General features: G+C 41.5%; 1 protein-coding gene across 4 annotated transcripts in view; it reads left to right on the forward strand.

Annotated features, from left to right (window-relative positions):
- GRM1 (glutamate metabotropic receptor 1) overlaps positions 1–19,187 on the forward strand; it is a 376,618-nt gene extending 357,431 nt beyond the window's left edge. The window contains exons 9-10 of one of the 4 annotated variants that reach the window (XM_014850651.3): positions 8,530–8,614; positions 15,475–16,700. In XM_014850651.3, the coding sequence (XP_014706137.1) occupies positions 8,530–8,590 (61 nt within the window). In that variant the 3' untranslated portion in view covers positions 8,591–8,614; positions 15,475–16,700. Of the gene's footprint in view, positions 1–8,529; positions 8,615–15,474 lie in introns of all 4 variants that reach the window. The other 3 variants (XM_044768555.2, XM_070506823.1, XM_014850649.3) reach the window with 3 other exon arrangements.
- The last annotated feature ends 6,837 nt before the right edge of the window (positions 19,188–26,024 follow it).

The raw sequence follows: 26,024 nt of genomic DNA on the forward strand, positions 1-26,024 counted from the left end.
AAGGAAAAAATAAAATCTTAAAAAAGAAAAAAAAACAAAACCTCAATAAAATCTTTAAAAAAAAAATTACCTACAATTCTACAAATATACAGAGAAAAACATCATTAACATTTTTACATGTATGTTAGTTTTTACACACACAAGTACATAATACATAATTTTTACCAATTTTTTAAAATTGAAATTTCACTGGATATTTTATGACATGCAATTAGAATTAATTTAGGAATTAGTATTAAAAATAATAAGTGCTTTGGGGGCTGGCCCCGTGGCCGAGTGGTTAACTTCGCGCGCTCCGCTGCAGGCGGCCCAGTGTTTCGTTGTTTCAAATCCTGGGCGCGGACATGGCACTGCTCATCAAACCATGCTGAGGCAGCATCCCACATGCCACAACTAGAAGGACCCACAACGAAGAATATACAACTATGTACCGGGGGGCTTTGGGGAGAAAAAGGAAAAAAAAAATCTTTAAAAAAAATAATAACCCCTTTGATATCCCTGCAATTACCAAAGTGATGAAGCAGCTGAGGAATATTTCTGGCTTATTTTCATATTAGGAATATTTCTCCATTGTGTTTTGTTTATCTGATCATTCATTCAACTTTTACTATAAATAGGTGGCCATGAGTCTTTGTGTACCCAGGAAAGTCTCAGTTTATTCTTTTTGTCATGGCATAATTTTTAAGAGCACTTCCTTTATTCTTAAAAATAATTGGTTTATATGAGAAATTATATGGTTTCCTTTTATTTCCAAAAATTGGGAGAGGTAAAAGGGGGATAAGGTGACACATAAGGGCAAGTCACAGGGATCTCACCCTCTGATCCGTGGCCTACTTACCGTAGGAGATGAGAATTAATGTCACTAACATATAAGAAGAAATGAAAAGTATCTCAGGAGAGATGCAAAGACATGATATACACTGCAACGGGGTCAAGAGCTTGATAAACATCTTAGAATTCTGAAGGAAATATGTGCCAAACTTTGTGAACTTTAGGTTCAGGGAAAAAGATACTAGTTTACAACCACTAGTTTGGTAAAAATTAAGAAATCTGGGAAGAAGACTTTTGCTTCTTGGTAGAATGGAATAGACAGTAGCAGAAGAGCTCCCACAAGAATAATTGGAAAAGCAGTATGAAAGATAAAAACTATTTCTTACAGTATCAGGGAGCTGCTGAAGTGATGAGGATTAGTGAGACTAAGATATTAGAGAGAGGAGAGCTGAGAAGTGAGCAGATGAGCTGCAGTTGGTTTTCCCTGGGGACTTCTGCCAATTCTGGGCACTGGCCAGAGGCTGACAATCCAGGCGTGGCAGCCAGAGTCGATGGAGGGAGGCAAGCAGAAGAGATCTTGTGGCCACATGAGGCTGAAGAGATAAAGCTAAAGCCATGAGAGGCTTCAATGCATGTCCAGCTTCTCACTTAAAATATTTGCTGAGGTCTGCAGTTGGTGGGTCAGAAAGGTTAAAAGATAAGCCAGACAGCTCTGACATATCGAATCTTTTTCATGGAGTTTTTCAATGCTGAGGAGGCAGACCTGCCTGTGGAGAGAACTAGAAAACACTTTTAGCAATTACATAAGACTGGACTGACAAAATTGGAGACTCAAAGTTGTTCAAACACATGGTCAAAGTTCCCATTAAGACATTTGCCTAATTCTGAAGTCGTGTGTGGTGGGAGGCCAAACTCTAAACTGAAAATCCCTGAAAAGCTGGCCAGAATCTCAGGGTCTCTTAGTGCTGAGGAGACAGAGGGCCATCAGATGAGACGGACTAGTGTGCAGCCAGATGATCTGATGGAAGTCCTGAAAGGACATGGCCTACAGTAGATGGCCTCCCATACAAAGTGCAAACTAACTTCAACTCAGCTCCATTCCTGACAGGATTCAGTGGATCTGTCCCCTCTACTCAGCAGAGAAAGTGATGAAGCAACTCTAGCAGAGATAACACCATCTAAAGCCTCTGCAGAATCTTATTCCATATTCATACGATGTCCTATCTGATATAAAATACATTTAGGCATGGAAGAATCAAGACCACGTAACCAAAGAACCAAGGGGAACAATTAGATTAGACAATAGAAACAGACCTACAGATGATACACTGATCAGTGTTGGAGGATGTTAGAAAACCAAATCGTTATTCTGAACATCGATAAAGAAAAGAGAAGAATCATCCATTTGGATTGTGTTTTCTGTTTGAACTTTACCTCAGTGGAACCAAGTAGCTGATGAGGGGAAGTTCTTCTTTAGTAAAGAATCTAGTTGACAAATGCAGAAGGAATGATAGAATTATATCACTGTTTTGTAATTTTGTAATGAAATAATTGAACTACATAAGGATCATCAATGACTGCTAAAACCGTTAGCTAAAGGACTAATGGGAGTTTTAAAAAGTGTGCATCAGGCTGTAACACCTGAACCCACTGATCAGCCTTAATGTGATCAATACCCAACCCAGTTTATGTGCTTCCTGGTCTGCGATAAAAGGAAGTAACACCACTCCTGAAAACTATTCTCCCGATACGATCCGTTATGAATCTGACCAAGCTTTGAGATCTAACGGTCAACTCAGAGGAAATATAGGTTCCAGAGAAATATGTTAAATGACACTACAGGGACTCAATCAGTAAAAATCCATAATCTGGGAAATATAATCAATATTTCTTCAACAAATAGCAAGCAAAAAGGAGAAGGCTACAATATAAATTTCAAAGACTTCAGAGACTTGTCGACAAAATGCAATGTGCAGATCTTGTTTGCATGCTGATTTGAAAATCACAAGTAAAATAAAAATGTGTGAGACAGTCAGGAAAACTCACATAGTGACTAATATCAAAAAATTTAATATCAAATATTAAGGAATTACTATTAATGTATTTTAGGTGTGATATTATTTTTTCCTTTTACTATAAAAATGTGTACTGATATTGTAGGCATATATACTGAATTATTCATGGATTGAAAGCCATAATGTTTTAGATTTAGTTTAAAATAAATAAATGGCAAGTATAATTAAAACAAGATTCACATATATATATTATTACTAAAGCTGGGTAATAGGGATTTGGGAATTCATTTTAGCATTTACTTTATGTTTATATATTTTTGACAATTTTCATAATATAAAGTCAATTTCAAAGATGTCCGAAAAACAGACAGAATTGGAAAGAATAATATGAATTCTCACATACTAGTGTAAATTGTGCAAAGCACTTTGCAGAGCAATTTGACAATACATAAGAAAGACGAATGTGTATTCACACAATCCACCAATTGTACTTCTAGGTCCATACCAGAGAAAAACTCTCCCATATGTGTGCAAGGAGACACAATCAAGAATGTTTATTGCAGTACTGCTTAAAATAGCAAAATGTAGGAAACAATCTAAATGGCCATCAGTAGGAGAATTGATTATATTTTTGTAGTTTGGTATTTATTCAACTTAGTTTAAGTAAACTAGAGTTATATCTGTTAACATAGTACTTTGAAAAAGGCCAAATTCCTGAATTGAAATACAGTACGATGCTATGTACATAAAATCTAATAACATGCTAAACTCTACCATATATTATTTATTAACACATATGAATATGCATGTTGTAAAAGTATTAAAATATGCCAAGTGATCCTACACATCAAATTTTCTCTTGAAAAGAAGAGGATTAGTATTAAGAATATTATGCAGGGGGCTTCAAATTTAAACATAATGTTTTCAAAAGAAAGAGTACTTTAATAAGGCAAAATGTTAGTATTTGACAAAGCTATGATGCCAATTAAACTGAATTTTATGAAATCATTCTCTATAGTCTCTTATTAGCTTAGAAATCTTTAGAATTCAGAATTTTAAAATAGAGCAATATTTTACATTTATATGGAAAAATTGCATTGTGTGTTTATATAAAGAGCCTTACTGTACTATGTTAGCTGTGCATGTGCTAAAAGGAAGAGTGGAAGGAATTACCGTTTACAGAGGGCCTACATGTACCGTCAGAGCTCCATTCTCTAATCTGAGGAACCAACGTCAAGAAATAAATATTTAAATTCAAATAATAGAAAAAACTGCATTTGGCTTTGGAAAGCAATCAGGGGCGCAAATTATCCTATTTATCTGTAGCAACGACAAAAAAAGATAGACCATACTCTGCTAAAGTGGTCTTGAGTGGTGCTGTCAATCTTTATGATTACTTTGAACAGCTGCCATATTATTTCCATGGTGAACTGCCCACCTGGAATTGTATTGACCATTTCATCTTTGCTAAAAGTAGGCTTACCTCCAAACCTATCACAGACATGCAACTTCAGGCACAGCAGCTAATCTGACTCTGTACTCAGCTTTTACCTGCTCTTGACATATCCATTCAATGTCACTAACTTTGCCCGCAAAAAAAAAAAAAAAAATCCAGAGAGAAAGCAGTTTATTTTCTACCAGAAGTTGTTGAAATTCTTGAATAAGGAGAGTAGCTAAACTCCATGAGTAAAATACAGTGAAGTTTGAGATATTATGAACTATCTAATCTAAATACTCACTGAGATTTAAAATATTTGTGTCTTGTCTCTGCCTCTCTTCCTCCATCCTTCAGAGGAAGGGCACTTGTGGATGCCTTAAGCTGGGATAGCATTTTGCTGGTTGGAAGCATTTTGACATGTACTAGTTCAATAATCCTTCTTTATGGATGAAAAAACCGAGTCTGAAAGAGGCAAATACAGAGTTGGAGAGAGCCCGGTCTCCTGAGTCCTTGTCCAGGGATCTTATCGCTCCTCTATAATGAGTAGAACTTGTCTGTAACAACTTCTCAAGTTCGTGTAAAGAATAATTCCCAGCATAGAAACTGATGGGTGACCTGCTGTAAAGAAGATAAGACATTAATATAAAGTCATATGGAACCAAGTACACCCAAAGAGAGAATCTCTTGTTTAAAGGAAAATTATTTGGTGAATGGCAATAGATGGGAGAAGCTATGGACAATCCATGAGTTTATAACAAGCAGTGACTCTTTACAAAAAGAAGGGAAGAAGGAAGGAAGGCAGGAAGGAAGGAAAGAAACTTTGCGCTTTCAGAAGAAATTAAAGAGGCATCTTTCTAAGGAAACTTCTCAGGTTTCTTTAAATCCACAGTTTCTGCCAAAAGATTCAAGCACAGATTTGGGACTTATATTTGACAAGCCCCCATATGCTCCATTTTCCCTCCAATCTTTTACTCTGGCTTGCCGAAACTGTGGCTGGTTGAAGATGTGGTTTTGCAGTTGCTAAAAATACTCTTAAGTCAAGCTCCTTCTTTCAGTTTTTATTCAGTTGGCCACTCTGGCATCAGACTTTTCAAGGTGTGGTCTGTAACCTTTAATAAACCACTCCTTTCAGAAAAGTAAGGTTTGTATGCATAGGTCATTTACATTTCATTTCAACCCAAAGGGAAAATCAGAGACTAAAGAAATGACACCCTGAAGGAGAAGCTGTCATTTTTTTTCAACTATTTCAATCAATAGTTAATTAAGGTGGCTTCGGGATTGCTGAGAGTGACTCTGTGAAGTTCGACTGTCAACATGGCTGAAACCCCCAAAGGAACCACAACTGTCCACTAACTGCAGGAGTAATTCCAAGTCAGCAACAGAGGCCACGGAGCTCCCTGATCGTTCCAGGCATGTCACACTCTGTGCACCTCTGCTAACGTCAGCATGTCGGGTCTCTAAGCTGTCAATATGTTCCCGTGGTCTTTATCATCATACATGTATTCCAGCAGACAGGACCAGCTATGTCATTTGCATGGCCCAGTGGAAAATGAAAACATGGGGCTCCTGGTTGAAGATGCAGAGGGAAAAAAGTTAAAGGTACTAAAATATAAAGCCTTTTCCTTTCTTTTGCTGTCTCTCTCTTGACCTGTCATGGTATTTTTTTATTTGCCGTTTAATGTTGTGCTCCCTTGCTGGAGGTACTCACCCAGCAAGTGTAGACCTTGCCAGGCGTGGTAGCCCCAACTCGGAGACTCTGAGCACGGGACGCCCTCAGGCTGCCAGGTTCGCCTCCAGCCAGTCACTGGGCAGATACCATGGGGAAACTGAACCAGGCATCTCCCTTCCCACACGCCTGCTGCTCCATCCATGGTAGACGGGTGACCCCCAAGGGTATTGCAACATCTCAGGGCCCCACAAGGTATCTGCATGGAAGATGGGTGAGATTCTCGCTCCTTCAGTATTGCCAGCCAGATGCACAGTGGCCCTGCCGGTTCAAGGAGGAGACAGCCACGACCATTCCCTCCTTCCAGATGCTGTGGGACACATACTCCTGACCCTGACCCTGGTCCAATCTTCCCGCATCCATGACCAGAGGCCGCTGCCAGAGGCAGAGGGTGGCCTTGCTCCTTGGAAAGGCGTGGGTAGTGGAAGCCTGCGTGTGATCAGGTCCCAGGGGCCGGGGAGCACAAAGCAGAACATCCAGATGTCCAGGGAAGTTGGGGAGACAGGACCATATGTTAGCTGAGGCTACAAGCCCCCAGTGCATCCTCTTTTTTCCCACGAACATCACTTACAAAACCCAAATTAAGTGATAAAATGATTAGGAATTTCAAAAGGATGACCATGGAGCACTAAACCCCAAGTGCAGGGCCGTTCTGATGAGGGACCCAGCCTGGTCTGTCTTGGTCACAGGGCTGTGAAGCAGACCTGCCAGGGTCCTGGTCCCCCAGCACCATTGAACAGGTCACATCTGGACATTATCTAAAGGTTGAATTAATTAGAGGATTCAGGGGGATGCCAGCAGTTTAGCAAGGCAAAGCCAAACACTTTGAGTGAATTTTCTGCCTTCTTTCATGAGAAATGAAGTTGTTTTAACATCATTTGACAGGTTAAATGTTCTTTCCTACTGATAACTTCATTTATATATTCAAACCTCATCCTTTTATTCCTGGCCATCTACTTGCTAATGTTTTCATGATCTTTGTGGACGTCTTGAATGTCAAGGATCTATTACTCTGGCAAGTTCAAGAGCAAACATTATCTCTTTGTTTAATTTTCTTAAGTAAACGGATTATTGCAGTAGTAATGAAGTTACACCCAGGCGTTTCAGGTATTTATCTCTGGATGAGGATTCCAAATTGTCCTGGGTAGATCGTGTACTTTCAAATGTTGATTGAATGGCCAAACTTGGTAGAAATACACATATGGATCAATTTTATTTTTTTCTCTCTTACCTTCAACTGTGCCGTGGAAAATCTTTTTTCTCACCTTCTACATTCAGATCAGATTCCTTGCTTTCAGGTATTAAAAAGTTATTCCCGTGTATTCTTGTTTCAAGCTTCAAACTCACGTCTCTCCTTCCCAGTATGTGTCAGGCCTCAGCCTGAAACACTTGGGATGGGAAGAGGCGTGGTCTGCTCCTGCGATTCCTTTGCCTTCCTATTCTGAGTTTCCCCTCCTCTGTCTGCTTTGATGGGAAAAAGAGATAGGAGAGATGGCAAAGGCCTTTGATTTCCCCGGAGCTCTTATGGTCCTCTTCTGATTAATACTGAATAATTGTCACCAGAATCTTAGAGTAGGTGGCCCAATGCTGATTCATAGGGAACACTTGTGAGTTTTTAGGGAGCCCTAGAGGTGACTTCACCACTGCAGGTTTCCCTAATATGGGAGATTTCTCCCAATTCAACCAACGTCATGCATGCCACCTATAGCACCTGCTGATGGTTCACCTTTAGCATCTTGTTCCTGAAATTCTTTTCTGTGACTGGCAGCCCTCCTGTGTGGAACGACAACAAGATGGCTTTATCCACCACCTTCTGAAGTGCCACTTAACTCATGGGAAACCCACTTATCCTCACTCCAACAGATGAAGGAAAGGCCAACTGCCCGCGGCTGCCCCATTAGCCTTGTCAGTTCTAGTCAGTGCTCTTCTCGCCTTAACCAGATCACCCTCTGTGCTAGATAAGGAGACCTCCAACCAGGGAATCCAATGACATTCTCCTCCTGTGGCAGATTCCTCCAGTCTCTTGCCACTCCCCTTCTCTCCACCATTAGATGCATTCCATCTTGTGAAGGCCAAGTGATAAATGTGACTTTCTATGAAGCGATAGCAATTCTTTTATGGTAACCGAATATGGGGGAAATTAGCAATGCAATTAAAAGACACAGTGTAAGACTTAAATCCATGAACGTCCTTTAAGAGGGGTGGGAAGATTCAGAGTACATCAGTGTGAGTGGTGGTGGAGCCCACTGCCACCAGGAAGAAAGGGAGATGTAAAGAGTGGAGGGAAAGAGCCAATTTGGGACAGACACACACACAGCAGAAAAAGCATCTGCCACTTGGAAAGTGATAGTCCCACAAGGGAAAAGAAAGAATGCACTCCACTGTTGTGGCTTTCAGAAATGAGCCTGGCAGTGCAAGGAAGATATAGGATGTGGAGGTGGAGATGACGTGCAGAAAGGCTCAGAAGTCAGACCAGGCCCCGCTCCAGGCCCAGGCACCACCTGAGTGGTGTAATCACCATATCTGTGCACATGTATAACCACTCACTCACTGGGTGTCTTTTTCTTTTCAATCTTCAGGAAGAGGCAGCCAGAATTCTCGCCCACCAGCCAATGTCCGTCGGCACATGTGCAGCTTTGAAAACCCCCACACTGCAGTGAATGTGTAAGAGAAGCTGCATGGAGAATATAGTGGTTTGCCCCTTGCTTTCTCTCTCCTGGGTTTTTCCACTTTCTAACACGGAAACAGATGTGGTGCATGCCTTCAAGAAGGAGGAACCATTTACGTGCCGTGGTTTGCACGACTGCCTTAATTTGATTGTCCATCATTCTTAAAAGGACACTGTCAAGTTGTTAGTCTTTTTGCTTTCTTATGCTTCGATGCAAGATGCAACACCTTTGCCGATTCTGGAGATTCGCTTTTGTTTGTGACTCCCACTCACAGCTCGAAAGTGAATTTTCCCCCTTCACAAATTTGTCAGCTTCTCTTTGGCAAACACAGCTCTTTCTTTTCTTTTCTTTTCTTTTTTTGCCTTTTTTGCTGTTGCACAAGTGTTTGAAATGATCCAGTCTGCATTAAAGGCAAGGCCATAACTTGAACTTAGGGAAGGGTTCCATAATGTCCGTTTGAGGGGGTGGGCACCAGCCCGAGCCTCTGCTGGGTGCTCCCTACACCCCGGGGAGCGCAAAACAAAAGTTTTGTGAGTCCCACAAAAAGTGAGCTTTACAAAAGAGAAAAGTAGTTATTTTCACAGAATTCTGAGTGCTTTTATCAGATTTTCCCCATCTGATAAAAACGGTGCATGTTTGGTCCAATTTTTGACCTTTAGATCTTGACAGTGTCTCTTTAAGTGAACAAAAGAACATAGACCATGTTCGATTCATTGTGCACGGAGTCTGTGGTCATTTTCAGCTGTTCCTTTACAGCCCTTCAAACTCCTGGGAGAGTCAAAGGTACACATTCCTGCAGCAGGAGGGAGCCCACTGATGAGGTGTCTGTGGCTTGAATAGCTCTTCAGATGAGAAGAGCCCAATTTGTTCAAATGTTTGATACTGAACCTGGTCATGGGGGCCAGTGACTGGGGCCACAGCGTCTCTTTGCTTCACTCAGTGGAGTGCACTGGGAAGTCTGTGTCCTGACACTCCCTTAAAGAGCCCAGATAGAAAGCATGTGGTCTCAATCAAATCACGCTGACTCTTAGAAGGAAAAATAGGGCAGCCATGCCAGTATGTTTCAGGTGGTGGTTGGGAGGCCTCTGTACATCTAGATCAGAACCACTCTAGTCTGTAATTCTTCCAAGTCAAAAGGCATTGAGTGTTTCTTGCACCATGGATTGAGTCTGACCAAGGACACGGCAAGGAGACCCTGATTATGACAGCTGCTGGCTGCCTGTCAGAAGGGATTGATGGAAATAGTAGATGTGCTTGTCTTGTCATGACAGCACGACCAGAGAGAGAAGAGAGTCACCTAACATTTCATTCTTAAAGGTGAGTGCCTAAAAGCAAAAGCAAAGAGTGAAAGAGGGTACATCCTTGAGAGGTGACAAGAATAATGCAACAATTAACAAATCTAACAGGTTGATTGTCAAGAACTTTCTAAATACGATCCATTCAAGCTTTCTTTCTGGAGACTACAAAGGATCAGGAAGAGATTGGTAGCTTAAAAACTGTGCACCATAGCCCAAGACTGGCTATTTTTAGCCTTGGTTGTTCCTGGGGGAAAAAAATGATATGCTCTTTCTGTGACCTTCAGTTCCCACAGCTTTTGTGAACAAGCCCGGCAAAGGGACTAGGGATGGAAATAAAGCTGCCTACTGGACCATTATGGTCTGCCTGGATCTATCCTGCCTCTGAGGCATGATCCCAGCAGAGCAAGGCAACTGCCCTGTGTTTCCAGGGCGAACTGGGGAGGACTCCGGGTAGAGCTGAAGAGCATCAGATGACTTGCTATGGAAATTATAGGTCTGGCAGCATGGAGCATAGAAGGAAAAAAAGGACTGTATATTTAGACTTCGTATTATTGTAAATTTCAACAAGCCAACTGGTTCTCTGAGTAGCTTATGATGAGGTCAGAATCAAACAGAAGAGGGGTAAAATTCACAATGATATTCAAGATTTAGTATCAGCAGAAACGACCAAGTTCTCATGTAATCAAAAAGATTGGTCTTCAATAACACATTTCAGAGATTCTCTACCTTACAACTGGTGGCGAGTCAAAAAGGTGAGAAATTTTATGAAGCTTAGATAGGCTGCCAGAGAATATATACTGAATATGCAGATTTTTCCAGGAAAGCTTTCAAGAAGTGGAACTGGAGTCAGTGGGAGTCCTTTGTGTTGAAAACTAACCTGGGGTTGCCTAGAAAAACAGGAGTGGGACTCAAATGGTTTCAAATAGTCCTCATGCCTGACATTCTACATGAATCACTACTCACTGCGTCCTGTACCAGCTCGCTGAAGCAGGCAGATGGGAGAGAGTTGGAAGGCACATCTGTGGCATTCCTTTTGGATTGTCTCCGTTGGGTTGGGGCAGCCCCACTCCTTCCTTGCAAGGTCTTAAATCCCGGCTGTAGCTGTAAGGCCGCAGGAAATGCCAGCAAGCCCATGGCTTTGGTTTGTTTTCTTAACTTGGTGAGCCATTCTCTCCAGGCTGTGACTCAACAGCATTTCCTGTTGCCATTTGCATTTTCAGAGAAAGCAAAGGCTAACCTCCTCAGTTCCAAGGCATGAGTCTTCCCTCCATTCATGAAGGTCTTGCCTTGTCTGTGGGCTCTCTGGATGCCACCCTTATGTCTGTTGTGAGGCTATTAAGCCTAGTGGCAAAGAATTGAATTGGACATAAGGGAGACAGGTGTTGTGTAAGCTTTTCCCCTTAGGCAGCTTGTGCAGGATGCTTCCCTCCTGATCTCAGACACCCACCCACTGTTATTCCCATTTGAGACCTCTCTGGAGCAGACAGCAGTGTACTCTGCAGATGTAACTAGTACTTATTGAAACAAATGAAACAGACAGGACCACTTGGAATGCCAAAGATATACTAATCTGTTTACACCACCCACTTCCAACTATTCTTTCAAGCGCTGTAAATACTGGGTTTTCTGTTTGGGAGGATTGTGATACTTATTTAATGAAAGAAAAATCAAAGCAAGATGTGGCTGGAACGGCCGCCCCAGGCCTGCTGAGCTCTGCACACTATCAATGTACATCATCCTCTGTGTATCTAGTTCCTCTTGGGCCTAGCAGCGATTTCCTCCAACTTCAATATCAAAAAATATATTCAGCCACCCGAGGTATTTACACCAAATGCTACTGAATTTGATCTTCAAATATGAGATTGTTGTAGGCGTGACGTCTGTCTTTTGAAATTAGAGCAAGAAGCACGGGGTGCATTGTGACAATTATGTGTTGTTTCTAGACCAGGTTGCTTTTCCTAAGGTTAGGAAACCGAGTAAAATTAAATAATAGAAGAAAGAAGTGGTGGCTGGTGGCTGAGACATAAGGTATTCCATTATCCAGGATTAAATAAAAGTCTTATTTTATAGTAATATTGCATTTTCATAATGCATTTATTCCTTTTTGCTGCCCCATATTTTATGCATTTTTTTCTTCTGACTATTACAGCAATAGGTTCCCAACATTTTCACGCTAAAATAGTTATTAAACCTTCACTGGAATCTATGATAGTAATTGGACTTTTATTAGTGGCCACTGTAACACAAACCAGGCCTCTTAGAATTTAGTTACACTTGTATCAGCACACTTTATCATAACAGCATTTACATGGGTTTAAAAATAGTAGCACATAATCTACAAAGACATGTTGGTTCAGTCTAAAAACAATGCGTAAAGCATGTATAGATTCATGGACCAGTCAAGCTGTCTATGAACCACGGGTTAGAAATAACAATCCAGAAGGACCAAAGTTTATACTCTGCTGCAGTTTCTATGAAATGATGCATTTCTTCCACTATCTCTTGTTTTTAGGAAACAGTTTATTTTGTCCTTGGGAAAAAAACAAGGTTAATCTAATGTTCTTAATATGATAAGTGCCTTGGGGCATTAGAACTGCTTCCTAATTAAACAGTACTTTACAGCGAATCTGGAGCAAGACTCTGAGGGGAGGAAAGCTGATAATTTTGGCAGTCAGGGTGAAAATCTCTTATCACATGAATAAAAACTATATTGTATTAAAACACAGCTAAATTGTGATTATATCTGTCTGTAAGGTCACTAATAATACCTTTAACATATGGAAGTGCATGAATTAAAAAGAGGCCCAGGGGTCGGCCCAGTGGCACAGCAATTAAGTGCACACATTCCACTTCTCCGTGGCCCAGGGTTCACTGGTTCAGATCCCAGGTGCGGACATGGCACCGCTTGGCATGCCACGCTGTGGTAGGCATCCCACATATAAAGTAGGGGAAGATGGGCACAGATGTTAGTTCAGGGCCAGGCTTCCTCAGCAGAAAGAGGAGGAGTGGCAGTGGCTAGTTCAGGGCTAATCTTCCTCAAAAACAAACAAACAAAAACCAAAAAATAAGTAAATAAAAAGAGGCCGATATACAACCCCTGGACAATGAGGAAAGTAACCCAAGTGAGGGAGAGAGTGAGTGAAGTCAGTCCCAGGAAAATGAGGTTGCCGTTTTGCTAGCATATGAAATGTTTTGTTGGGCTGTCTGCGTCTGCTGGTTGACTTTGATGACTAGCTGTCAAGGGACTTGTTTTTTAAACACACACACACACATACAAATAACCAAATAAAGATACAAGACAGCCTTTTAATTTAATATTTTTTAATGAGCATTGAGGGGCAGGCATTTGGGAAAAAAAGGAAAAAGTATTTCCCTTACACTTGAAAGGACTGCAAATCTTTGAGGTTGAATGATATGGTAAAGCACATTTAAGCAATGCAAGAGGCAAACAGGAGATTTTTACTTTCTGGAAGAGGCATACGGAATGTATAAAGAGAGAAACAGGGTAAGGAGAGTGGGGGATGGAGGAAATTGAGAAAGACGAAAGTGGGAGGTAGGTGTACTTAGAATTTCAAACTCAGAAGGGGATCTATGGATTCTGGTCTTGCTTTGGCTGGCTGGTTGACACCCAGGAATACCACCGTCCCATGCTTCACTTTGATCAACTCAGAAGAGAGTCAGCTACCCTAACAAGATAGTGTGGAAGCTGATAAGTCAGTAATTTATCATTTATAAGCACTTATACATTCTCAGGGAATATATTAAGCATATACTAAGAGAAATATTATTTTTATATAGTAATTTGGAGATGATATTTTTCTTAGACAATTAAAAATACAGCATAGATTATCAGTTCTATGGAGGAACTACTTAATTTCCCAAATGATGAGATTAAAATTTTAGCTGTTATATTTATTTTAGAACCTTTATATCCTGAATTTTCTACAATATATATCAGAATTCTTACAAGAATCTGTACTTATTTGGCTCACTTCAGTTTCAAGATTATAAAATATAAAATAAAACACATTACCCTCATCGTAAATGTAACACTCACATACAATTTCTGAAATATCCATTCTTATATGTGCAAAATTATTAAATTAACCACTATGTTTTAACTATTGATCATTTTCTATATTTTTCTAAATAAAAGACTATGCTATGGAACAGTCTATTTCACAAGTTCCCAGGAAAAAAAATGTTCATTTTCCCTATCCCTTTTAATGTCACAAATGTGTTATTATTGTGTTGCTTTCTCGTTGTTTTCATGGATACAGAGGGGAAAAAACTCCTAAAAAAAGAAGAAGAAAATTATTTCCCGATTTAAGTATTAACAGTGTTGTTATTAATAGTCTGCTATGGCAAGGTACCACCATCTGCTAAACATTATGCAGAAAATGAGCCGAGTCCAAAAGTAAGACCAAAGTTGGTACAACACACAGAATAGAATCTGTAGTATACGCACCCAGTACATCTCATTTTCTTTCTTCTTCTTCAGAGAGATCTTCATTCTCTTTGCCTGGTTTTATGAGGGTCCCACGAAGAGGAAAGTTGATAAGGCTGGAGGATTGCTGGGGTGCTGAGATTTTGCTTCATCGAGGCTCAATGAGGAAAAGATCAGGGAGGGTCTTTGTCTCAGCAACTTCAGCTTCGCCCGGGTCTTAATTTTGTCTCATCTGCCTCAAACTATGCCCGGACTAAAGCAGGATATCATCTGTATTTTGTGGGGCGTCCGGTTCATTCTCCTTTCAGACGCACCTAGTTAAACATTCCCAGTGTGAAAATCCCACGCCAGCTGGTATGAATCAGGGCCTTTATGTGAATTGTGATCCATTCTATGTGTCAGGAATAATGCTTTGAAATAAAAAGAAAATCTAGAGTTATGAAACATTTAAATGGAGCATGGGTCTGGGATTTTCTGTCATCTGCTTTTTTTTCTCTTCCGTACAGGTGCCATGTGCATGACCATGCAGCTCTGGTAACAGGAAATACCTGCGTATCAGAATGGGCAACTGAGAGGGTGTATTTAGTAGCCCACAGGACAATGAAACTAGCTTTATATGTGGGTCTTAATTTGTCCCAGGGGCTAAGAAGAATGGGAGGCAAGAGCTATAGTCATGTTCTGTTGTCCATGTGTAACTAAGATTTTAATTTTAATTTGTTTCCTTCATCAATTTTGGAATCTTTTAAAGCCTTGCAGCAAGCAATAACGTTGTCGTTGCCTTAGTGTGTATGTGTCTGATAACTTTGTGAAATCTTAGACCTAAATGAAAACAGCTACTTCTCCAACAGTCTGGTTTTACTCCTATACAACTTTTCTCAGGGTCAAAGTTTCCCGCCTTGGCTTAGGTGGATGGAATCACGGGCTGCAGCTTCAAAGGGAACCTGTGGTCGCTGCAGCTTTGGGCATTTGATATGTAATAAGGAGAGGTTGGGGGGTGTGGAGGACAGGCATATGGTTGACGGGGGAGTCAAACTGCATTGTGATTTCTGTGTATTTTATCCTGTGTGCATGATATATCTGTAAATAAATCCATCTCTATTTTATTCATAGTTCTAATGGCAAGTCTGTGTCATGGTCTGAACCAGGTGGAAGACAGGTGCCCAAGGGACAGCATATGTGGCACCGCCTCTCTGTGCACGTGAAGACCAGTGAGACGGCCTGCAACCAAACAGCCGTCATCAAGCCCCTCACTAAAAGTTACCAAGGCTCCGGCAAGAGCCTTACCTTTTCAGATACCAGCACCAAGACCCTTTACAACGTGGAGGAGGAGGACGCCCGGCCGATTGGCTTCAGCCCTCCCAGCAGTCCCTCTATGGTGGTGCACCGACGCGTGCCCACCGCGGGCAGCACCCCGCCTTTGCCGCCCCACCTGACCACAGAGGAGACCCCCCTCTTCCTGGCCGACCCAGCCATCCCCAAGGGCTTACCCCCTCCCCTCCAGCAGCCGCCGCCGCCGCCACCGCAGCCGCAGCAGCAACCGCCACCTCAGAAATCCCTGATGGATCAGCTACAGGGAGTGGTCAACAATTTCAGCACCGCGATCCCGGATTTCAACGCGGTGCTCTCAGTCCCCGGGGGTCCAGGGAACGGGATGCGCTCGCTGTACCCGCCCCCTGCGCCCCCGCAGCACCTGCAAATGCTCCCACTGCAGCTGAGCACCTTCGGGGAGGAGCCCGCCTCCCCCACAGCAGAGGATGAGGACGAGGACGACAGCGAGAGGTTTAAGCTCCTCCAGGAGTACTTGTATGAGCGGGAAGGGAACACGGAGGAAGATGAACTGGAAGAGGAAGAGGAGGACCTGCAGGTGGCCAGCAAACCGACCCCAGAGGATTCTCCCGCTCTGACGCCTCCGTCGCCTTTCCGCGACTCGGTGGCCTCTGGGAGCTCGGTGCCCAGCTCCCCCGTGTCCGAGTCGGTGCTCTGCACCCCTCCCAACGTGACCTACGCCTCTGTCATCCTGAGGGACTATAAACAAAGCTCTTCCACCCTGTAGGGAGGAGGCGTCCACATGGAAAAGCAAGAGAAGCCCGGAGCACCAGCAGCTCCGGAGATGAGCTGAAAGCTGGGAGGATAGGCTGGGGGTGGAGGGCGAGTCAGGAGGGAGGAAGGAGAATGTTGCTGCTGCCTTAAGTACGGCCGGAGGGAAAGATGCTGTACTCTGCAAGCAAGAAGTGATCCAGGGGAAGATTCCGATTCTTGAATTACTCATAGCCTTCTCTGGGAAGAAAGGGAATTCTGACAAAGCACAATCCCATATAGTATGTAACATTTATTGCAAAAATAAATAAATAAAATAAACAAAAATAATCTCTTTTGGACAGTGTGCATAGATAGACATGCCCACACACACTTGGCCAGTTTGGGAACGGATAGCACATGAGGATGATTCAGGTGAACCCTTAGTTCACCTCATGGTATCCATGGTCTTACTCATGAGCGTGGTGGAGCCAGAGCAGGTGGGTGAAAGGAGGGCAGGGATGGAACCACCCAGAGAACAGACGATGGGACCGCAGCTCATTTCTACCAAGCCCTTCTCTCTACTGGGCCCACAGACTCCTGGTCTTCAGGAGACACGGGAACTGGTCAAAATAGGGGCCTTTCTTCACCCACTGCACCCGATCCAGTGCCAGCCTTGCTGTCACACTTGAAGAAAGGTGCACGGACACCCTGCTGCTCTGTGGTTTCCCTCTACTGAGGAAACAGGAATATGAGAAAAATATCACCAAGAAGTGCTTCATCAGGAGTGCTAAGGGAAGATGGAAGGAGGGCAAGACAATGCATAAGCAGGACGCTTTGAACAAAACCGGTCAGCACAATCAGCTTCCCAAATTTGATACTCGCTTATTGGTGATTTTGGAAAAATGGCCAGAACAAGAGATTGCTTTGAGTGGCAGAGGACCTTTTGTGGATTAACTTGTGTTTGTGCCAAGGGGGCTCTCCTTTGCCCTTCAGTTCAAGAGAACAAACCAAGTGGCAAAATCGTTACCTTCCATTTACTGTAGCAAATAATACTTACCAGTTGAACTTCCCAGATGCAGTATGTGTATTTGGTGCCATTGTTTCTCCTATGTACTACAAACAAATCCATCTTCGAACTTAATGGTGTACGCATAGCAAAAGTATTGGTTTAAATGACAAATAATTGTTTCTTTTTGTCACCGAAGTCCCTTTAGCTAGCGAGTGAATGTGTCCTGTGTCCTTGTATACACGTGGATAATAAAATTTGTGCAATGTAATGTCAATCTAACTGCAACTAGAAGATTGTCTTTCCAATATAGTATAGATATTTTTATGTTTCAATAATGTTTTATATACCATTGCCACCAATATCTCCATGAGCTCTTTGAAGATTTGAGTACTGTGGTCCACTGCTTTCCATATGCTGCTCGATGGTCCTTCCTTTTCTAAGAGGGAACTTATTTTTCAGATATTTTATGATGTTAATGATGGAAATACATTATTAATGAAGTGGTTTGAAAATTTGTTATATTAAAAGTCCCCAAAAACTGTGGGTAACCATAAAAAGATACATTTTATAAACTTGCATACATCATTATGAAAACATTAGATTGAAATGACAGTATTCAGATTATTTTGCGTTACTTTAATTTTTTTTAAATGATTTTCCAAAGCTACTTAAGCTCCATGTGCTTAAAGCATACACTAACCTCTAAGTTTGGTCATAATTTCTCAAATTATTTATTCATCACCTTTTGCTTTCTTTTAATTTCTATTTCCATATACGTTTATTTCTATATTTTCACTGTCATAACTTTTCCTTATATTTTTATTTGCTGTGTGTCATATCCATGTCTATGTAATATAGTTGTTTCATTTTTGCTCTCTCTTTTTACGCCCAATAAAAGAGATTTTTCTTGCTGTTTTGATTTCTTCTGTTATTGGTGGAATGAATCTTACCCCCTTAAATATCTTGTTTATCTCTTATGTTACAGTCATATCTTAATATGCCTCCTTCATGTTGAAATGTTGATTTCTCGGCTAAAAACCACCTTAGAATCTTTAAATACCTGGTATATCATTTATTCAGATTTTGACATCAACTCCAATTTTTGAGACTCATGTTTTTTATGTCTTCCCATATTCTACTGTCAAGTTTAGTCAGTTCCATATCAAGAATGGACTGCCTTTCCTTTACAAAATTATTTTATAACACCTTTGGTAGAAAGACCTCATGACTGAAACATGGATTTCACTTCCATATTTTCATTGTGATAAAGTAGAATGAGGAAAATGAATGGTTCCAATGCTTAATACATGGTCTACCAATCGGCAAACTAGCAAGGCAAAGCATATACCTGTTATTAGTGGATCATGTTTTTATCTTAATGCCACAAACATGTCCTTGCTATCACAGGACTTGTGCATTCAGACTTTTTTAAAGTAAGAATAGGTGAGGAAAACTGCCTCTACTATTCAAATAATATAAGATGTGAGTTTGTTTTGAGGTTTTCATCTGAAACATTTGGCAAACACATTCAACGTTGATCACGTTATTACTCTGAATGCCTACTCTTATCATGATTCAAAGTTTTCCTGAATATAATAGAGTATTAGCTCTTATATCAAAATTGGAAATGTACACTTATGTACCCTCTACCAGAAGGGCAGAAACTCTTCACCTTAACGTATGTGCTTATCCAAGTTGTTTAGCTTCTTGTAAAAGTGTTTTCCTTTGACTCATTACTGCCTTTTGTCAAATAATCTTGATAGTGCTGTATAATAAATATTTTCTATTTATTAAATGTGTACGTCCCTTCTTTGCACTTTGTAAGAGTTACAAAAATAGAAATAGATTGGTATAAGAAATGATGGCAATGGTTTGATTTTGCTCAGAACATGTCGTCGGTGAAAGCTGGAGAGCACCACACAGAATCTACAGACCAGGTAGGTGACAAGGTAGAGAACAGTTTGATTATGAGGAAGGTAGTAACTCAAGCTTGAACAGCTTGAAATGAAATATAAAGTTTACATTTTCAATGCCATGGCAGACATTGTCATTCACCTTTTTGATAGAATGTGTGAGGCTTGACAAATTCCTGCATGTCCAGCAGAGCTCTAGACAGAAGCATCTGGAAGCCCCCATCTTCCTTTCTTTGCTCCCTACAAGGCTTTTCTGTCCTTGGCTCACACTGCAGGGGAACTGGTTTCTTACCGTGCTGATATCCTCCTGCTCACCCCAAGTTCTACTCCCCTGCACTTCAATGATCCTCAAAACAAGGCAGCCTCTTTCAGTCACATCTTCTGGCATCAGATGTCTGCAAAGTAAGGCATCCACCAAGGGTCATTCAAAGAGAGAACATGGTGGTACAAGGGCCACATCCACGAACCCCATGTTCTTAGATGGTAGGAGCAAGCTCCATAAAGGAAGACTGATGTTGAAGAAATTACCAGAATCAGGGCTGACACAGTGTTTCTTCCTTGTGCTCAGAAAATGGAATGAGAAATGATGAAATGGGAGCTTGGTGTCTCAGGAGGAAAAGTCATAAGAGAAAGAATGAGAAACTATAAAGCAATAATAAAAAAAGAAAAGGATAATGTTTCAGGTGTGTGGTCCAAAGATGCACCTATATATTATGGTAAGTCATAAGGGCCTCCACTTAGAAAGTCCAGAAGCTTCACCATAAGGAAGACATTTGGAGAGGTTGAGCTTGGGATCCAGATACCACAAATGATGTATACATAACTTCCCCAATTATTTCTACAGAGATTAATCTTGAGGGAATCAAAGAGAGGGGAAGCAACATTTTTATTAACCTACTCTGTGCCAGACATTTTGCTAGGTTCTTTGCATTCATTCTCATTTAATTTTCCCAGTACTACTGCCATATGGATTTTTTTCCTTTTTTTTTGGTGAGAGAGATTGGCCCTGACCTAACATCTGTTGCCAATCCTCGTCTTTTTGCTTGAGGAAGATTGTCACCAAGTTAACATCTGTGCCAATCTTCCTCTATTTTGTACATGGGATGCCACGACAACGTGGCTTGATGAACAGTGTGTAGGTCCACAGCTGGGATCCGAACCCGTGAACCCAAGGCCACCAAAATGGAGCGTGCAAACTTAAGCATCACGCCACCAGTAGGCCCCCATATGGATATTTTAAGGAACTGAAATAACTTACCCAAAATGTCTCTCAGCTCATAAACGGTCCAGCAGAGATTCAACCTCCATCCTAAGCCAGTACAAAGCCTGGGAATTCATGTTCCAGAGCCCAGGAGAGTGTGTGGGAGTTGGTATCTGTTATGACTACTCCTCCTTTTGTATTTTCATAGCATGCTATTCGTATCCCCTACTGCATTACACTTTACATGTCTCTTTCCCTCAACAGATTGTAAGTTCCTTTTTGCTTGAGATCCATTTTTCTTTCTAATTTCCGAGCCTTCAGGGTAGAAATGCTCAATAAATGTTTGTTGAGAAAGTAAATGATTATTGTTAACACTGTATAGTTTTCCCAGTTCAATTCTCTGAAGATTTATTCCCAGATCCCTATGGGGTCCAGAGTTCTGCATTTCTACCTACTGATCTTGACTCTGCCAACTGGAACAACACATGTTTTCATTGTGAAAAACAAGCTCTCCTTTTGGCGTCAGAAAGAACTGTCCCACTGGGCAGCAGGTCTGCCTTTCCCGCAGAAAGGGCGGGAATACTCAGTGTCGGTTGAGCGCGGCCGAGGTCCCGCAAGGCAGTGCTCGATGAGGGAAACAGCGCCCTCTGCAGGAGAACGGCGGGTAAGACCTAGACTGCGGAAACGGGACAGTTTAAGTGAGGGCAGAGTCATCCAATGGGAAAGCACGGACAGGGGGTTCCTTCCTTGCAGAAGTACATATCTTTAGACAAAGCAGAAGCCAAAACCAGTCACCAAGGCTTGGGAACATGAAGGAAACGGAGAGCCTAGTTAGGGAGTTGAAGCAATGACACTGTTAAACGGGAAACTGGCTTGATTTCCTCAGGACAGCTTGGGAAGCAAGGCTTATAAATTAATAAACAAGAGAAATGAAACTTAAGAATGAGGATAACAAAACTTAAAAGGAAAATGATCATAAAATCATAGAGTTGGAAGTAAATTTAGAAGTCACTTAAGCTCTCACTCCATTTAGGATTCTATTCCCGTGTGTCCTGTTCCTCTACCTGTGTCAGGTGGGGCCAGGTGAGAAGCCACCACCAACTGCGTAGGACATGGAGAAGGGCTGGGGGTACAATTCCTATTGCCTGCAGTTGTGCAAAGAGAGAGGCGCTAGCCCCGGATACTGGGAAAGAAAGTCCAAAACTACATGGTTAATCCACGAAGCTGGCCAGATAATAGAACTAAGGCAAAAATCCAGAATGAAGGTATCTGAGGAACCAGGAAAATAACAGGTAGGACCAGCAAGGCATGCAACAGGATGGTCGATGGTTGGAATTCCACAGGCAAAATGCTGCGGCTGAACTGAGCTTTTGGTAAGACCCACAGACGCTCACACGTGTGGCCTGTTTTATTTTAAGGAATGGGATGGATTTAGGTGATTTTGGCCCTCTGCGTGTGTATTTCCAGGGACTAAGATCTTGTATTTGATAAGGGAAAGCTTTAATTGTTAGAAAAGTCTTCATTTACCAGAACTAAAATTTGCCTTTCTCTAACTTTTGCTCTATCAGAGTTCTGCCCTTAGGAAAAAGTTCAAACAGATTTGGTCCACTGTGCTCACGACTTCCCCTCAACAACTTGAATAGCGATTAGACCATTCGTTGGTGGTTTATTCTTCAAGACAGCTCCACTTCCTTTAACTGTTATCTTTGTTATTAGATTCCTAAAATCCTAATCAGGCCATGGTCAAAATTCCAATTTTTTAATATCCTTTAAAACATATTGCATCCAGAAGTAGACATAAGACCACACAAATACTTTGACTTTCTTTAACCATTATTCTAGCGTTGCTGCCTAAGATTGTGTTAATTTTGTTAGCAGTCTTGCCACATGTTGAGCTCATGCTTAGCTCAGAGCCAGCTATAACCCTTAAGCCATTTGCATATGGACTGCAGGAAATGGATATGAATGTGAATATTTTATTAGGTTGGGTTTTCCCAGAAAGATTCTTAGAGGAGAATGTGAATTCAAATTGTGTATTGGGGAAGAGATCCTCGGAAGCACCTATAAGAAAGTAGGGAAATGAGGCAGCGAAACATAAGCAGCCAATATGGGTGCTTACCATGCAGGTGATCACTGTGGAACTCAGTCCTGCTGGAGACTCTGGGAGACAGTGGAGAACGTGCGTCATGATTGTCCCCACTTCCCAACGGGCAAGGGAGTTGGGAGCATTTAATCACCAATTCCTGTCTCAGTTGAGGGCTGCTGGGGAGGGAGGTGCATGTTAATTCCAGTTACTTCCAGTGTGTCTCATATCTCCAGTGAGGCTCCGATCTCTAGAGAAAGCCCTTAGGCAGATGCCAGCAGTTGGAAACCCAAGAGCTGGCCTGTATGAGGAAGGTGAGTGTTGAGAGAGGGCAGGGCACCAATAGTATCTGCTATGGTGTGTGCTATGGAGCTAGAGAGAGATAGGTGGATAGATAGATAATAACATACATACACACAGATACAGACACCAGTGCAGATAAAGATACGAAGACAAAGAGCTGTAGAAGGCAAGGCACAGGTGTATTGGAGGGCTTGAAGTGAGAACGGTTCTTCTAGAATCAACCAAGAGACCACTGTCTCTTTATAGCAAGAGAAATCACAAAAGAAAAAGTGCAACCAACTGTCCTTTAAATAAATTTGTTATTAGCCTCTAGATTCTTTCTTTGCAATGATTTCTTAAATGGTGTCATTTTCTTTTAAAGATTGGCACCTGAGCTAACACCTGTTGCCAATCTTTTATTTTTATTTTTATTTTTCTTCTTCTCCCCAAAGCCCTCCTAGTACATAGTTGTATATTCTAGTGTGAGCACCTCTGGTTGTGCTATGTGGGACGCCACTTCAGAATGGCTTGATGAGCGGTGCCATGTCCGCACCCAGGATCTGAACCAGTAAAACCCTGGGCCACTGGAGCCGAGCATGCGAACTTAACCACTTGGCCACGGAGCTGACCCCTGTGTCTCTTTTACATAAAAAAATAATAAAATGCATGGTAGAAATTTAGAGAATTAAAGAAAAAAATCTATAGTCCCATCCTCCAAATATTAACATTACAGATTTTTTTTTATAATTTTTTTTTTTGAGGAAGATTAGCCCTGAGCTAACATTTGTCTCCAATCCTCCTCTTTTTGCTGAGGAAGACTGGCCCTGAGCTAACATCTGTGCCCATCTTCCTCTACTTTATATGTGGGATGCCTACCACAGCATGGCTTGACAAGTGGTGCCATGTCTGCACCCGGGATCCAAACCCACGAACCCCGGGCCGCTGAAGTGGAACCTGCGCACTTAACCGCTGAGCCACCGGGCTGGCCCCCAAGAGATATTTTGATTTGTCCTTCTAATGATTCTCATGCAAGTAAGTTTGGTTTTAACAGAATTAGGATCATCTTTCATTTATAATTTTTTTTCCTGCTGTTGTCATTTAGCATTATGACCTAAGCAAGGATTTCTACTTGATTAGAGCTGAGCAATCACCTGCTGATGGAGTTAGGCAAAGTTTCCTATCCCCATGGAATCTGAATCCAGGCACCCTTTTGGGGAATAATTTATGCCTGGTTCTCAAATGAGGTTCAATTATATAGGCGCAGAGCTGATAGATGGGAGGGTCCAGTGGCAGCCAGGTGATGGGGAGGGGAAATAGGTGACTTGAAAGGGAAAACAAATGAAGTCATGAGAAAAGAGAATGAAACCTGGGTAAGAATCAGGCGTTGGGTGGAGAGGGCCAGTGTGGCTCAATGGCAAGAATGGATCTCTAGGGACTTAACAAGTCTTCCGGTCCTCACCCTCTACCCTCCTAGATAAAATTTAGAATAAGCCACAAGAAAGGGCAGGGATCGCCTTGTAGGCCAACAAGAAAGATAAGCCCTGTAGATCATGAGGGTCAGAATGCCTGTTTGGGACAGCTAAACAGAAGGCCGGCCTATAGCAGTGTGCTGAAATGGTACAGGGGACGTCAATAGCAGAGATCAGAGCAGGTGGTACTGAGCTCTTAGCAACAGCAAGGGAGAGGGCCTCAAAGGATGTTAGCGGTCAAGCGTGGGTCAGTGCCACCACATGGGCAGTCCCAGCCAGGAGCAGAACTGGAAAGACGGCTGTGGAGAGACGTAGGGATCCTCCATAGGAACGAGTGAAGGAACTGCAGGCAACAACCACAGGCAAAGCATCAGGCGACATGGAGGACGGCAGAGGTGCAGGCTGCGTGCAAATTATGTGAACGGCAGCGCTCTCCCTTCAGACTGCACAGAATTGGGAAATGCTAGAGTATTTGCCTTCTGGCGTGTTGGGCTTAGGGTAAATCACTAAAGTGAGTTAATTAGTATTCACAAGCTAAAAGTATTAAAAGCACTTCATACTGACATTAACAGAAATACTCATGAAGTTCATTATATGGAAATCTTGTAATTTATTGAACAATTCCCCTATTGTTAGACACTTAGATTATTTATAATTTTTGAATCTTATAATAGTGTGAGAAATTATTTCACACCAAAGGCTCGTGCTACATATATTTCTTTAGGTTGGTTTCTAAGATTATGTTATCAGTTATTTAATAATAATTGTTATTTATCCCCTGACAAACAATATATATTTTACATTATATTTCACTCTGTAACATCCTTTAAGATAGGACTTTTACTTGCAGTAAAAAATATTTAGAGTAATTATATTCTATGTTCTGCAATTTAATAAATAGTATGCCATTCTAAAGTAACAGGTTTACTGGGAATTTCTAAAAGGGTCACTCGTTTTTTTTTTAAGTAGGTAATTATTATTTCCAAAATTTTTACTAAAAGAATTTAGAATGAAAAAAAAGTTAGAGAGGGAATGACCTTTCTCCTCAAAAATGTGAAAAATTTCATGAGTAGATACAAAGAGAGTTAGCAAAATTCCTAATGATTGCCACCTACAATTATAAGATTAAGATCAAAATTGTTCAAATGTCACTAAAACTTCAACATATTAGCTACCTTCTTTAAATAAATTCGGCTCAACAGACTCAATGTATCTAAATGTTTCTTTCAATGAAGTGGCACCTCTGGTTTAGGGGGAAGATGGCGACATATTTGAAAGAAACCTACACTGGAAATTTTTAGCTGTACCCAAAATCAGCTATTTGGTTGTGAGTAAGTCACTTAATTTCTTTAAGCCTCAGCATTTTTAATGTCTAAAATAACGAATTTAAATTATACAAAATAACAGTAAATGTATTAAAGACTTATTATGTGCCCCTACACCCCAGCATTGTATCCTTGATATTGTTTAATTTATACAGCTGTGTGAAGGAGTTGTGAAGTCTGTATTAATCGGGGTATACTAGATTGTGCTACAGTATCAAGAAAAGGCAGGAGGGAGGGAGGAATAGGAGGAGGTAGAGAGAAAGGGAAGAAGAAGGGGAGAATGGGGGGCAAGAGGGAAATCTCAGTGTCTTCATAAAGCAACATTTATTTCACGTGCACATAAAATCGCGTGCAGGTTG

Source organism: Equus asinus, chromosome 1 (assembly GCF_041296235.1).
Source record: "Equus asinus isolate D_3611 breed Donkey chromosome 1, EquAss-T2T_v2, whole genome shotgun sequence".
Lineage (NCBI taxonomy): Eukaryota > Metazoa > Chordata > Mammalia > Perissodactyla > Equidae > Equus > Equus asinus.